We start from the raw sequence: 14,703 nt of genomic DNA, 5'->3' as shown, positions 1-14,703 counted from the left end.
CGGGCGTGCTGGAGGTCAGCGGCCTCGGACTTGGTGCCTGGGTCTCGGGCAGCTCTCTGTCTCCAGGGCGTTTCCTCCTTTTCCGGCCTCGGAAAGTTTTGTTTTGGTTCTTAATTCCCTATCAAGGAAAGGCACCCTGTTGACCATTTCTCAGAGTCTTCTCCGGTTGGCCAGAGGCCAAGTTTCCCCCGTCCCAGTTGGCCCCAACTTGGGTCCCTCTCCGAGATCCTCGAAAGCTCAGGAAGCGAGTCTTCTGAGGAGGGAGAGAGAAGGCAGCCTGGCGGTGGGTTCCACTGTTTCTGGCCGACCCTTCTCTTCGCTCCGTCCCTATGCCGGTACCCATCGCACAGCGAAGTGTGCGGGCAGTCTCCCGGGTGATGCTCCGGGGCAGGGTTCTCCACCATTCCAAAAAGAATACTCATTCTCCGACGCGCCAGCGCTGGGCAGAGAGGAAGAGGACGAAAAACCCGGGAATGGGGCCTAGGGCGCATGCGCAACCCAGGCTGGGCGTTTGAAGGCTCGCCCCGCGGCGGCAGCCGCTAGGTGGCGCATGCGCCCTGGAGGGTGCGGGCAGGTCTCCGGGAAGAAGGCGGCGGCTGCAGCGAAAGGCGGGGGCGCCGTGGGGGCCGGGCCCGTGTTTACGGAGCGGCGGGAGGGCGCGGACGCGGAACCCGGCGCGGCGTCGGCAGCGGCACGATGGTCATGGCGCATTTCGTTGAGAATTTCTGGGTAAGAGAAGGATGTTGGACATGGTGTGGGTTTCGGAGGCCGAGAGTTTCTCCGCCTGACCTCGGCCTGCGTGCGCTTCGGGCGGTGGCGGCGGCTCCGCGGGCAGGGCCGGCGTCCTCGGACCTCCGCCTGCTGCGTCCCGCCTGGACGAAGCCCGTCGAGTGACGACGGGTCGTCGGCCGCGCCGACTCGCGGGCTCGCCGCCCCGGCGGGGGGCGGGGGCTGTCAGCGCGGCCCCTCAGCCCGCGGCGGGGACGCCGAGGGGCCGCCCGCCGCCCGCGCGGGGACAAAGCGCCGGATGGGGCGGGAGACGGGAGCCAGCCCCGCCGGAGACTCCCGGCGCCGGGCGCGCTGCGCGGTTCGGACGCGGACGACGGGCCCGCAGCGCGGCCACCCCGGCTGCGCGCTGCCGGCGAGTGCGGCCCGGAGCCGGGCGGGGAGGCTCGCCTCCTTCCCGCCCCGCAGGCCCCCATCTTAGCCCTTCGGCCCCCCACCATTTCCCCACGAATTCCCATGCGGACTTGGGCTGGATCAGCATTTCCTCTCGGCCTCGCAGTTCGACTCGTTGGTCTGCGCCCAGGACTTTGCCTCTGGGCCTGTTCACAAAGCGTACAAAAGTTGAATTTAGTGTAACTGGATTCCTTGAGCTTGAATGCACCCATACTTCCCCTTGTTCCCTGGGCTCCTTCGCCTTCCTCATTCTTTCCACACCTCTCTTCTAAATTCAGTATTGGTTTTAGGTGGTTCGCTGAGAATGACTTCCCAGTCTCCCAGTGGAGTGTTTTTCTGCAGTTACTGTTTGTTGTATTGGGGAGTAGAGTTCCGCCGTGTACAGGAAAGGAACATGTGTACTCAGGTGTCTCAGGAATCCCATTTTATGGCTTGACAGTTGGAAGAGGTACAATTCCATTTTAGTTAAGATGTAGAAATATTTAAAGTGGTACGCATAAAGTGAATAAGGAATATCTTAAATTCTTAGTTTCTAATTGTTTCACCCACAGGTTTGCTTAGTAATCAAATCAGTTCATAATTATTTGTCTTGAATGTTCCTTGTTTTCCACAAGCGACACAAATACTAGACGTCAGCTTTGTTTTTTTTTAATAGCTTTATTGAGGTACAGTTCACCCGCCATACAACTCATTTAACAATTCAAGGATTTTTCGTATATTCATAGAGCTGTGCAGACGTCAACGACGCTTTATTGAGGTATAGTTCACCTGCCATACCACCCATTTAAATGAACAATTCAAGGTTTTTCGTATGTTCATAGAGTTGTGCAGACGTCAACCATGCTTTTAGAATGATTTCTTCATCTAAGGAAGGATCCCAATGTTTATTAGCAGTCATCTTTCCTTACCATGTAGATTTGTCTACGCTGGGCATAATCATATAAATGGGTTCATACACGTGGTCCTTTATGACTAACTTATTTCATTAACATGTTTCCAGGGTTCACCCAGGCTGTAGCATGCAACAGTAGTTAATTCTATTTAATGGTCAAACACTGTTCGTGTGTGGGTGTGGGTGTGTGTGTCCTATTGTATTTAGCCATTCATCAGTGTTAGAGATTTGTTTGGTTGTGCTTTTTGGCTGTTATGAATAATGCTGCTGTGAACATTTTTGTATAAGTTTTTATGTGGGCACATGTCTTCATTTCATTTGGGAGTCGAATTGCTGGGTCATATGGTAACTCTGTGTTGAACATTTTGAGGAACAGCCAAACATTTTCCAAAATAGTTGCACCATTTTACAATCCCACTAACAATGTCTGAGGGTTCCAGTTTTTTCACATGCTGGACTACACTTGTTGTTATCTGTCTTTTATTGTAGTGGATGGGTGTGAAGTAATATCTCATTGTAGTTTTGGTTTGCAGATAACATGATTTTGTAAGTATTATCTCCCATTGTTGGGGTTGTCTTTTTCACTCTCTTGATAGTGTCCTTTGAAGCATGTAAGTTTTTAATTTTGATGAAGTCAGATTTGTCTAATTTTTCTGTTATCTGTTATGCTTTGGTTGTCATATCTGAGACGTCTTTCCTAACCCAGGATCACAGAGGTCTACTTCTGTGTTATTTCTGTGGGTTTTATATGACGTTTTAGTTCTTACATACAGGCCTATGATCCATTTGAAGTTAGTTTTTGTGTGCAGCGCTGGGAAGAGGTACACCTTTATTCTTTGCATGTGGGTTTAGTTGTCCCAGCATTATTTAAAAGGCTATTCTTTTTCCATTGGATAGTTTTGGCACTCTTGTCAAAAATCAGTTAGCAATAGATACATGAGTTTTATTTCTGGATTTTCATTGGTGTCTCTATCCTTAGGTTAGTACCACACTGTTTTGATTACTGTCGCTTTCTAGTAAGTTTGAAATGGGGAAGTGCGAGTGCTCCAACTTCATTTTTCTTTTTCAACATTATTTTGGCTCTTCTGGGTCCCTTGATTTTCGATATAGCCTACTGATTTTAGACTTCAGTTTTTACGTAGGCAGTTTGTGAAACTTCTATAAGGATTGTCTGAAATTTGACGTTCTTAGAGTTTTTTGTATTTTTTTTTGATGCATTATTGTGTTTTTGAAGTTTGATAACTGCACATTAACATTTAAAAGTTATGTTTTGTTTTTTGTCCATGATTTTGAACATAGCCTTTTGGGGATGTGTTTGGCTATTTTATGAATAATGTTTTGTGAACATTTTTGTGCAGATTTTTGTGTGCCCCTTGTTTTCCCTCTTCGTAGAGGCGTGGGGATAAATTTGGGTATCTGAAATCTAGAGGGAATCTCCAGTCTAGTTTATGTATTAGTGTATGTTTAGTGTTTGTTTTCACTTCCAATATTGTGCACATATTCTTAAAATAGACTGCATTTGATTTTACCTCCAAGCCTGGTTGTGGCTGAACATGCTAAATTGGCTCTTAAAAAGCTCCAAAGAATGATAAATGAACTGGAAAACCCTGAGAACTAAATAACTTCTCAAAATTCTTAGCTGTCTATTTAGATAACTTAAAAATTTGCATATTTCAGAATCATTATAAAATAATTTCTTAAAATAGAGAATTTATTTCTCTATTCAATTTCACATTTCTCCCCTAATGTTTAAAGTGGCACTGTCAAAATAAAACTTGTCAAAGTGAGGTAATGGGAAACTTTAAAGTTTTAGGTTTCTAACCAAACAGGCTATTAATTGTTTTTTTCCCTACATATAAAAAGACAGATCTTTTTGTTGTGGCATTTTGTTAGAGGAAAATTTGAATCATTCAAACTCTCTTCAAGTTCATTTGAAAGCAACACATCCTGCCTTTTTCTTTATAGTTTTTTTCTTAACTAAAACTATATGCTGTGTTACATATTCCTTTATTTAATACTAACCTTTGAAGAGGAAAATATATACAAAACTTCCTACGCAACAGGTGTTTGGTTGCTGATAAGTCAGTTTTTGCCACAGAGTATAGTGCTGCAAAGATAATCAAGTAGAAAATGTTTTTCTATTAAAATTAGATGTCAAGAATAATTTGATAACATATCCACAGTTACTTTTAGTATATAAAAACAGTTGTTAGCCCTTTAAAAGATTAACTTTTTTAAAAAAGTTACTGACAAATATCACAGTGAAGAAGTGTCTCCAAATGCTGCTTCTTTCTCAGAGAGTGCAGTACTAGTTTTTAGTACTCTTGAGATTATAGATGTCCACTTTACATTATAGTGATTAAAATGGTGATTTATATTTTTTATAAAGCCCAAATTATTTTAATTCAGGAGTTAAAAGGTTTTTTATTTTTAAGAAGTAGCTGCTGCTGCTAAGTCGCTTCAGTTGTGTCCGACTCTGTGCAACCCCATAGACGGCGGCCAACCTAATAAGGGAAAAAAACGGGTACAATATAACATGATTTAAATAGGCCTCATTTTACATAGTGATCCCAATCTATATAAGATATAAAGTATTCTCCCAAAGACACCAAGTATTTTTTAGCATACATTACATTGTAATAAAATGACGTTTTTACTTAGGTAACTTTTTTCAAAGATCTCCATTCAGTGTATCAAGAATGAATGAATAACAATTATCTTAGATATTTTTGTTCTGAATCTTTCTTTTGGCTGCAGCAGGTCTTAGCTGTGGCACGTGGCGTCTTTACTTGTGACATGTGGGCTCTAGTTCCCTGACCAGGGATCGAAGCCCAGGCTGCTGCACTGGGAACTTGAAGTCTTAGTCACTAGACCACCAGGGAAGTCCCTGTTCTGAAGTTTTTCTTTCTTTTGTTTTGTTTTCTTTTAGTGCTTAACTAGTTAAGAAGTCTCAAGTCATTTATCTGTTGATTTCACTGGTATTGTAGTGCTTTACTTTTAAATAAATTCAGAGCACCTGGTTATACAGGTCTCTCTTGTTATCCTTGGGGAATTGTTTCCGGGACCAATACCAAAATCTACATGATGCCGTAGTCCCCTGTGTAAAAGGCATATAATGCTGTATAGCCAAAATTTGATCTGTCATTACATGGATAAACTGGAGGATTAAAATTAAAAAAAAAAAATCTGAGTTGCTATTAATAGGACTATGGAATGCAAACCATTATTGTGTTTTTGCTTGGTTATTTAATCTAAATTTAGTACACATTCTTTGGGGTTATTTATCCATATGAAAAATTTTAAATATACATTTTTAGAAAATTAGTTGACCATAGAAACCCTGAATATAGACTGTTACTTGAAATTTACAAATATTGTAGTTGGATCTGATCCCATCAGATGATATACAAACATTTTTAAAGGATGTGTTTGTATATTTGCATATACATGTTAATTAACATATTTGCATGTTTTAGTATTTAACAGGTGCAAAAGGGAATGTAGTATAAGCTCCCCCTCCTTTTATCCACCCACCAAGATCTCCCAAAAGGCAATTCACTGTTACCAATTTCTTATGTAGCTTTCCAGAGGTAACCTATGTATATACAAGCAAATAGCATATATGTTAAAATGTGTTATTATATGTTAGCCAGTTATCTATGCCCAAACTATTTTCAACTGCAACAGGCTATGAAAACTCAAACTACAGGTTCATCTATCTTGGTTCAAGTAGACTTGTCAGGTAGATACTGTATAATTATTTTAGATGAAACTGAATTTTATTGTCAGTCCCTTAGGTTTTTTTCTGCGGGGGAGGTGGAGTGGAAGGGTGGTTTATTTTTTGTTTTTGCCTTTATTGTTGAAGTTGAGAAATTGTTACTGATTTAGTCTCTTTTTACTAAATTTGCTAAGAAATATAGTCTGCATTTACTAAGAAATTGTTACTGATTTAGTTCAATTTAGGGAAAGGATTTTAGAGAATTGATACAGAGTGATAAAAATTTGCCCTCTGGGTTCTTTTCCAGCCCTACAGACTGAATCTTAATTGTTGGAATCCTTTGAGAACTACTTAAATTATTTGGACAAAGGCATGGGAGAGCAGTGTGCTTTGTGGCGTCCTGCAGGTTTGATTAGCATAAGCCCTTAGGAAATACATTGTTGTTGTTTAGTCCCTAAGTCGTTTGTCCAGCTCTTTTGTGGCCCCATGGGCTGTAGCCCACCAGGCTCCTCAGTCCATGGGATTTCCCAGGTAAGAATACTGGAGTGGGTTGCCGTTTCCTTCCCCAGGGCATCTTCCCAACCCGGGGATGGAACCCGCATCTCCTCATCTCCTGCATTGGCAGGCGGATTCTTTACCACTGAGCCCCCCGGGAAGCCCTTGGAAATACACACACACACACACACACACACACACACGTATGTTTTGGGAGGAGAGCAAGTAATTTTTTGAGTCAGAGGGTATCTTCTCAGATTATCCATCTTGATTGTATAATTGTGGAACAATTTAACAGAAGCACACTGGGAAGTCTTTCTAGAAATACAGGGCAAGGCAAATTATGCAGAAAGGGGAATTAGGACTTGTCTTTAAATTTATCTAGTGTGGAAAAATTAAGATATTTGAATTGGAAGAATTTTAGTAGAAATCTGGCACATAGGAATAAGCAAAAATTGGTCAGATGTGAGGAAAAACAAAAGCCAGGCAGTAATGGAGACCTGTAATTACAGTTGACCCTTGAGCAATATGAGGTTTAGGAGCGCTGACCTCTGCGTAGTTGATGCTCCCTAGCCATGGTTCTCTGTAGTGGGGCTCTGCATCCTTGGATTAACAAGCCCCTGATCGTGCAGTAGCACTGTAGTAGTTCCTGTTGAAACATGTAAGTGGTCCTGCACAGTTCAAACCTAGGTTGTTCAGGGTTCCTCTGTGTATCTACTGGTAAAGAGGCTAGAGAACATGGCTGCAGTGGCCAGAGGCAGAGAGGATTAAATTGAGAAGTGATTAGTGAACGGTGTGATGAAGTTGAGGCACAGAATTCCATCATTTCCATCGCATGCTCCATGATGGAATAGCAGGAGTAAAATGTATGGAAGATATGACAAGCATGTTTGCTTGACTTGAGGGAAAAGATAGGAAGGTACAATACAAGTAATGCAAATTAGTGGCTGCTGCAACCTTAGATAAGAAGTGTTAGCTACTAGTTGCTTAATAGGCAGTGACTGGCTCATATCATGAACTCCTGTATTGCAAAATTCAGACTTAAAGTGATGAATATAGGGGAAACCACTAGACCATTCAGGTATGACCTAAATCAAATCCCTTATGAATATACAGGGGAAGTAACAAATAGATTCAAGAGATTAGATCTGATAGAGTGCCTGAAGAACTGTGGACAGAGGTTTGTAACATTATACAGGAGGCAGTGATCAAAATCATCCCCCCAAGAAAAAGAAATGCAAAAAGGCAAAATGGTTGTCTGAGGAGGCCTTACAGATAGCTGAGAAAAAAAGAGAAGTGAAAGGCAAAAGAGAAAAGGGAAAGATGCGTCCATCTGAATGCAGAGTTCCAGAGAATAGCAAAGAGAGATAAAGCCCTTTTAAGTGAACTATGCAAAGAAATAGAGGAAAACAATAGAATGGGAAAGACTAGAGATCTCTTCAAGAAAATTAGACATACCAAGGGAACATTCATGCAAAGATAGGCACAGTAAAGTACAGAAAGGGCATGAACCTAACAGAAGCAGAAGACATTTAGAAGAGGTGGCAAGAATACACTGAATCTTAATGATCCACTCAGATACCCACAATGCTGTGATCACTCACCTAGAGCCAGACATCCTGGAGTGTGAAGTCAAGTGGGCCTTGGGAAGCGTCACTACAAACAAAGCTAGTGGAGGTGATGAAATTCCAGCTGAGCTATTTCAAATCTTAAAAGATGATGCTGTGATAGTGCTGCATTCAATACGCCAGAAAATTTGGAAAACTCAGCAGTGGCCACAGGACTGGAAAATGCCAGTTTTCATTCCAGTCCCAAAGAAGGACAATGCCAAAGAATGTTCAAACGAATGCACAATTGCACTCATTTCACATGCTAGCGAAGTAATGCTCAAAATCCTTTAAGCTAGGCTTCAGCAGTATGTTAACTGAGACCTTCCAGATGTTCAAGCTAGATTTAGAAAAACCAGAGGAACCAGAGATCAAGTTGCCAACATCCCTTGGATCATAGAAAAGCAAGAGAATTCCAGAAAAACATCTGCTTCATTGACTACTCTTAAAGCCTTTGACTGTGTGGATCACACCAAACTGTGGAAAATTCTTGAAGAGATGGGAATACGAGACCACCAATACCTCCTGTGAAAATTATATGCATGTCAAGAAGCAGTAGTTAGAACCGGACATGGAACAACAGACTGGTTCCAAATTGAGAAAGGATTACATCAAGGCTGTATATTGTCACCCTGCTTATTTAACTTATATGCAGAGGACATCACCCAAAATGCTGGGCTGGATGTAGCACAAGCAGGAGTCAGGATTACTGGGAGAAATATCAGTAACCTCAGGTATGCAATTGACACCACCCTTATGGCAGAAAGCGAAGAGGAATAAAGAGCCTCTTGATGAAGGTGAAAGAGGAGAGTGAAAAAGCTGGCTTAACACTCAACATTCAAAAAACTAACATTGTGGCATTTGGTCCCATCACTTCATGGCAAATAGATGGGGAAACAATGGAAACAGTGAGAGACTTACTTTCCTGGGCTTCAAAATCACTGTGGACGGTGACTGCAGCCATGAAATTAAAAGACACTTGCTCCTTGGAAGGAAAACTATGACAAACCTAGACAGCATATTAAAAAGCAGACACATTACTTTGCCTACACATGTCCATATAGTCAAAGCTATGGTTTTTCCAGTAGTCATGTACAGATGTGAGAGCTGGACGATAAAAAAGATTGAGTGCCGGAAAATTGATGCCTTTGAACTGTGGTGTTGGAAAAGACTCTTGAGAGTCCCTTGGACTGCAAGGAGATCAAACCAGTCAATCCTAAAGGTAATCAACCCTAAATATTCTCTGGAAGAACTGATACTGAAGCTGAAGCTCCAATACTTGGACCCTCTGATGCAAAGAACTGACTCATTGGAAAAAGACCTTGATGCTGGGAAGGACTGAAGGCAGGAGGAAAAGGGGATGACAGAGGATGAGATGGTTGGATGGCATCACCATCTCAATGGACATGAGTTTGAGCAAACTCTGGGAGATAGTGAAGGACAGGGAAGCCTGGCAGTCTATGGGGTTGCAAAGAGCAGGACACGACTGAGTGACTGAATAATAACAGATAGTCAGTGAAGATGTTTTTCCTTTTTTTGGGGGGTGTGTGTGTGTTTTCCTTTTTGTTTATAGCTTATTATGTGATAGTTAAAAGACATAACAAAGTAAAATTACCTATAGCCTTTTGTTCCAAGATTTTCTTTGGAAATACAAAATTCTTAGCGAGTTCTATATACTTCTGTATCTTGATAGCTTCAAATGATACTAACATCAAAGCATTTTTCTCGTGATTAAGTATTCTTTGAAAATATTTTCAGTATAGGTTTCATGGAATAGATAAGATGTAATTTTTAGCATTCTCCTTTTAGACATTTAGGTTACTTTCAGTTTTTGTTTTTTTCCATTCATGAATTACGAGTATTGGTGATTTAAATCACCAATCAATGTGAATGAAATGCCAGATTAAGAAGGTAGCCTTGTGTGTCTTTCCAAGCATAGCTTGAGAAGTTTTTGAAAAAGCTGAAATTGTTTTATTTTTCATTTTGAAAGTAATGAAAATAAATTTATATACAGAATAGTACAGAAAATTTGAAATATAAAACAGTAAGAGAATTAGCTCAAAACTATTTGCTTCTGCTGTTTTTGTTGTATCTGTAAAATATTTTTTTATATGGCTTAAGGATTTAACTAACTGGAAGAGCTGAGTTGTAATTTAAAAGATATGGGAGGAGTATTTGAGGGGTGAGAAAATGATTTTTTTTTTAAGTAATAAGATTTGTTTCTTTCAACCAATCAGCAGATGTGTTTGAGCAACTACTGTTCTGACTGCTGAGCAGTACTCATTCTGCATTTTAATCACTGTTTGCTACTTTAACAATATCTTGCCAAGAGCTCTACATAATAGTTTTAGTGATCTTGTGTGAAAATTTTAATACGTAGAGGTTATAACTTGTGGTTGAAGTCCTGTTTACCTGTAGAAAAACTGTGTGCATGTATTCTTTTTTTATAGTGGTTTTCAAGGCAAAAAAGAAATGGCCCTGGAGGGCCATCATTGCATATTTGTTGAATTCCTATCAAAAATATCTAGAAAATTCCTCACTAGAGGGGCCATTCTTCAAAGCAAAAAAAAAAAAAAAAAAATCTTCAGAATTAGTTTAATGTTTCATCATGTTTTTCAGAGAAGACAGAATAAAATGAGATGATATCAAACACAAATTAATGTTATGTTTTGCGGTGATTTGTCCTAGGTTACCTGTTAAATGTCAGTAAGAGCTAGAGTGAAGGGAGAATGTAGAAAGGTTGGAAATGATATTTATTCATTTCTGCAGCAGTTTAGAGTGGAGAGGGAACTTAGGCAGGATATTGCTGTCCACGTGACGGTGCCTCCTGATCCTGTTCTCCTTCCAGAAAAAAGTTTGATTAAAAAGGAAACTAGGTAAAATCAACTTTTTAATGAATAACCTGATTATCTAGCATGCACTCTTAATCTTTTGCCTATTTTCTCGTTCTTTGACTTCCCAAAAGTGAAGAATATCCAGGTTTTTAATTTTAGTGTTTAATATACGGTTGCCCTTAAAAGTTCTTTGAAGGAGAAGTATCAGAGCCCAATTAAAATCTATAGGATTTACAGTTTTGTGCTTTTTCATTATTACTTTCCATGGCTCTCTAAAACCCAGATATGTAGACAGTTCTACTTTCATTAAGATAGGAGTTTCATAGCATCATTAATACAGTGCACATTTTTCTTCAGATGGAAATACTTTGTATTTTGATTGTATTTTATAACTATTAAAAAAATAAAAGTGTATAGTTATGAGATCAGCCAGAAAAGTGAATGTTTTGAGTTGCCAAAATAGCTTTGATGACTTAAAGATTTTAACTTGAAATTTCCAGGCTGTCTCACTTGTAGACTGTATATTGTGTGCTTAGTCACCCAGTCGTGTCCGACTCTCTGCGACCCTGTGGACTGTAGCCCACCAGGCTCCTCTGTCCCTGGGTTTTCCAGGCAAGAATACTGGAGTGGGTTAGCATTCCCTTTTCCAGGCGATCTTCTTAACCCAGGGATCAAACCCAGGTCTCCTGCATTCCAGGAGTATTCTTTAGCGACTGAGCCACCTGGGAAGCCGCAAGACTCTATATTAGACCAGAAAAAAATCTGAACATTTTTAGTGACTTGGTGGCCTTTTTATTTAGTTATCTTTTCAGCTAAATTTCACTTAAATTGATGATTTAGATGTAAAACAATATGCATAAATTATCTCATTTTTATATTAAAAAGAAGCATGTTTTTGTATGTATGCAGAGGAGGAATCTGCACTGATACAAATCAAACTGTTAATTTCAGGAATCTTACTTCAATTAGCGTATTTAGAAGAAATGATAGGTGGTCTTCTCTTAAAGGATCTGTTAAAAAAAAAAGCAGTTTCCAGAAAAACATCTATTTCTGCTTTATTGACTATGCCAAAGCCTTTGACTGTGTGGCTCATGATAAACTGGAAAATTCTGAAAGAGATGGGAATACCAAACCACCTGATCTGCCTCTTGAGAAATCTGTATGCAGGTCAAAAAGCAACAGTTAGACCTGGACATGGAACAACAGACTGGTTCCAAATAGGAAAAGGAGTATGTCAAGGCTGTATATTGTCACCCTGCTTATTTAACTTATATATGCAGAGTACATCATGAGAAATGCTGGGCTGGCTGAAGCACAAGCTGGGATCAAAATTGCCAGGAGAAACATCAATAACCTCAGATATGCAAATGACACCACCCTCATGGCAGCAAGTGAAGAACTAAAGAGATTCTTGATGAAAGTGAAAGAGGAGAGTGAAAAAGTTGGCTTAAAGCTCAACATTCAGAAAACGAAGATCATGGCATCTGGTCCCATCACTTCATGGCAAATAGATGGGGAAACAGTGGCAGATTTTATTTTGGGGGCTCCAAAATCACTGCAGATGGTGACTGCGGCCATGAAATTAAGACTCTTACTTCTTGGAAGGAAAGTTAGACCAACCTAGACAGCATAAAAAAAGCAGAGAGATTACTTTGCTAACAAAGGTCCATCTAGTCAAAGCTATGGTTTTTCCGGTGGTCATGTATGGATGTGAGAGTTGGACAATAAAGAAAGCTGAGTGCTGAAGAATTGGTGCTTTTGAACTGTGGTGTTGGAGAAGACTCTTGAGAGTCCCTTGGACTGCAAGGAGATCCAACCAGTCCATCCTAAAGGAGATCAGTCCTGGGTGTTCATTGGAAGGACTGATGTTGAAGCTGAAACTCCAATACTTTGGCCACCTGATGCGAAGAGCTGACTCATTTGAAAAGACCCTGATGCTGGGAAAGATTGAAGGCAGGAGGAGAAGGGGGCGACAGAGGATGAGATGGTTGGATGGCATCACCAACTCAATGGACATGAGTTTGGGTAAACTCCGGGAGTTGGTGATGGACAGGGAGGCCTGGCATGCTGCATTCCATGGGATCGCAAAGAATTGGACATGACTGAGCGACTGAACTGAACTGAACTGAAAGGATCTGTATGATTCTGGACTTCCATCTTTAAAGGATGATGAAACTTTGTCCCACTTCATATTAGTAATTATTAAAAAGATTTTTACACCTGTTTGTATTGGATTATGACAAAGTTTTATTTACCTTGGGCACTTCCAGGGGGACTTTCTATGAAAATGCTACCTCTGCAATGTACATTGAGATTGGCATAGAAAAGAGTCTTAGTCTGAGCCTTCATTGTAATTGCCCTTCTTGGATCAGCAATGGTGTTAGTAGCTGTTCTTGCCAGTTAATACTGAAAATTTCCCTGTTAGAATTGATTATCAGTAATATTGATAAACTGTTATTTAGTTGGGCTGCACTGGTGGTTCAGGTCGTAAAGAATCTGCCTGCAATGTGGGAGACTGGGGTTTGATTCCTGGATTGGGAAGATCTGGAGAAAGGAATGGGTACCCTCTCTAGTATTCTTGCCTGGAGAACTTCATGGACAGAGGAGCCTGGCTGGCTACAGTCAATGGGGTCACAAAGAGTCCGACACGACTGAGCTTCTTTCACTTCACTTTGTTATTTAGTTTTTTAGACAACTTTATTGAATACATTTTGTGTACCATAGTTTTTCATTTGAAATATACAGTTTCATTGTTTTGGTAGTGTTCACAGATATTTGTAAACCATCATCACAGTCAAATTTAAATTACCTCAAAAAGAAATCCTGTACCTTTTATCAACCCTGTCTCATCCTCACCCCACCTCGAGAAACACACTAATCTACTTTCTGTTTCTCTCTTCTGACCTTAAATAAAGTGGAATCGTATAATCTTTTGTGACTGGTTTCTTTCTCTTAGCATAATGTTTTCAAGGTTCATCAATATTATAGCATGTATCAGTATTTCATTTCTTTTGTAGCTGAATCATATTCCAGTGCATGGGTATATCACATTGCTTATCCATTTGTTAGTTGATGGACGTTTGGGTTGTTTCCATCTTTTGATTATTATGAATAATGCTACTCTAAACATTACAAACATTATAAGCATTTGATATACATTAGTGTACTGATTTGTTTTTGTGGACATAGGTATTTTCTTATGTGTTGATTGAACTAATGACACAGACACAGTGAGGGAAGGAGAAGGTGGGATGGATTGACAAGTAGCATGGAAACATATCCATTACCACATGTAAAACAGACAGCCAGAGGGAATTTGCTGTGTGACGGAGCTCAAACCCGCTCTCTGACAGCCTAGAGGGGTGGGATGGGGTGAGAGGTAGGTGGAGGGAAGGTCAAGATGGAGGGGACATATGTGTATCTATGGCTGATTCATGTTGATAATATGGTGGAAACCAACAAAATATTGTAAAGCAATTATCCTCCAATTATAAATAAATTTTAAAAAACAATTGAAAATAAAGCTCATCACTGATGAGCACCTCTCTTAAAAGCTTGGCTGTTAGGATTTGAGTTTCTTTCTGGTGTTCTAAAATTGATGGCAGTGGTGGGGCAGTGCTGGTGTTGCAACTCTAAGTATACTAACAGTTTTTGCCTTGTATACTTTGAAAATTTTGTATCGTGTGAATTATATCACAATAAAATTGTTGCTAAAAAAGAATAAAACTTTGAGGAGAAGAAGGAAAAAACTGGCTGTTGATAATCAAGATTTTATATCAACAATTGTAACATACCTGGGAGAAAATTGCATTTTCAAACTGCTTATCACCATAGCTTTTAACTCTACTGCTTCTGTATTAAAGACTTGACTTGTTTGTTAGAAAGTTAATCTATGCTCATGATTCCAGTTTCCAGAAATAATTTGCTGTTAATAGATTCTTTTTGTATGCATATATGCAACCTGTTGGGCTTCCTGGA

General features: G+C 40.1%; 1 protein-coding gene across 1 annotated transcript in view; it reads left to right on the top strand.

Annotated features, from left to right (window-relative positions):
* Window positions 1-560: 560 nt before the first annotated feature.
* Window positions 561-14,703, top strand: part of FCHO2 (FCH and mu domain containing endocytic adaptor 2) — a 123,745-nt gene continuing 109,602 nt past the window's right edge. The window contains exon 1 of the mRNA XM_055555213.1: window positions 561-729. Within this exon, the coding sequence (XP_055411188.1) occupies window positions 697-729 (33 nt within the window). The 5' untranslated portion in view covers window positions 561-696. The remainder of the gene's footprint in view (window positions 730-14,703) is intronic.

Source organism: Bubalus kerabau, chromosome 18 (assembly GCF_029407905.1).
Source record: "Bubalus kerabau isolate K-KA32 ecotype Philippines breed swamp buffalo chromosome 18, PCC_UOA_SB_1v2, whole genome shotgun sequence".
In the NCBI taxonomy this organism is placed as follows: domain Eukaryota; kingdom Metazoa; phylum Chordata; class Mammalia; order Artiodactyla; family Bovidae; genus Bubalus; species Bubalus kerabau.
Note: the sequence above shows the minus strand (reverse complement) of the source record. Positions and strands in the feature narration are given on the sequence as shown.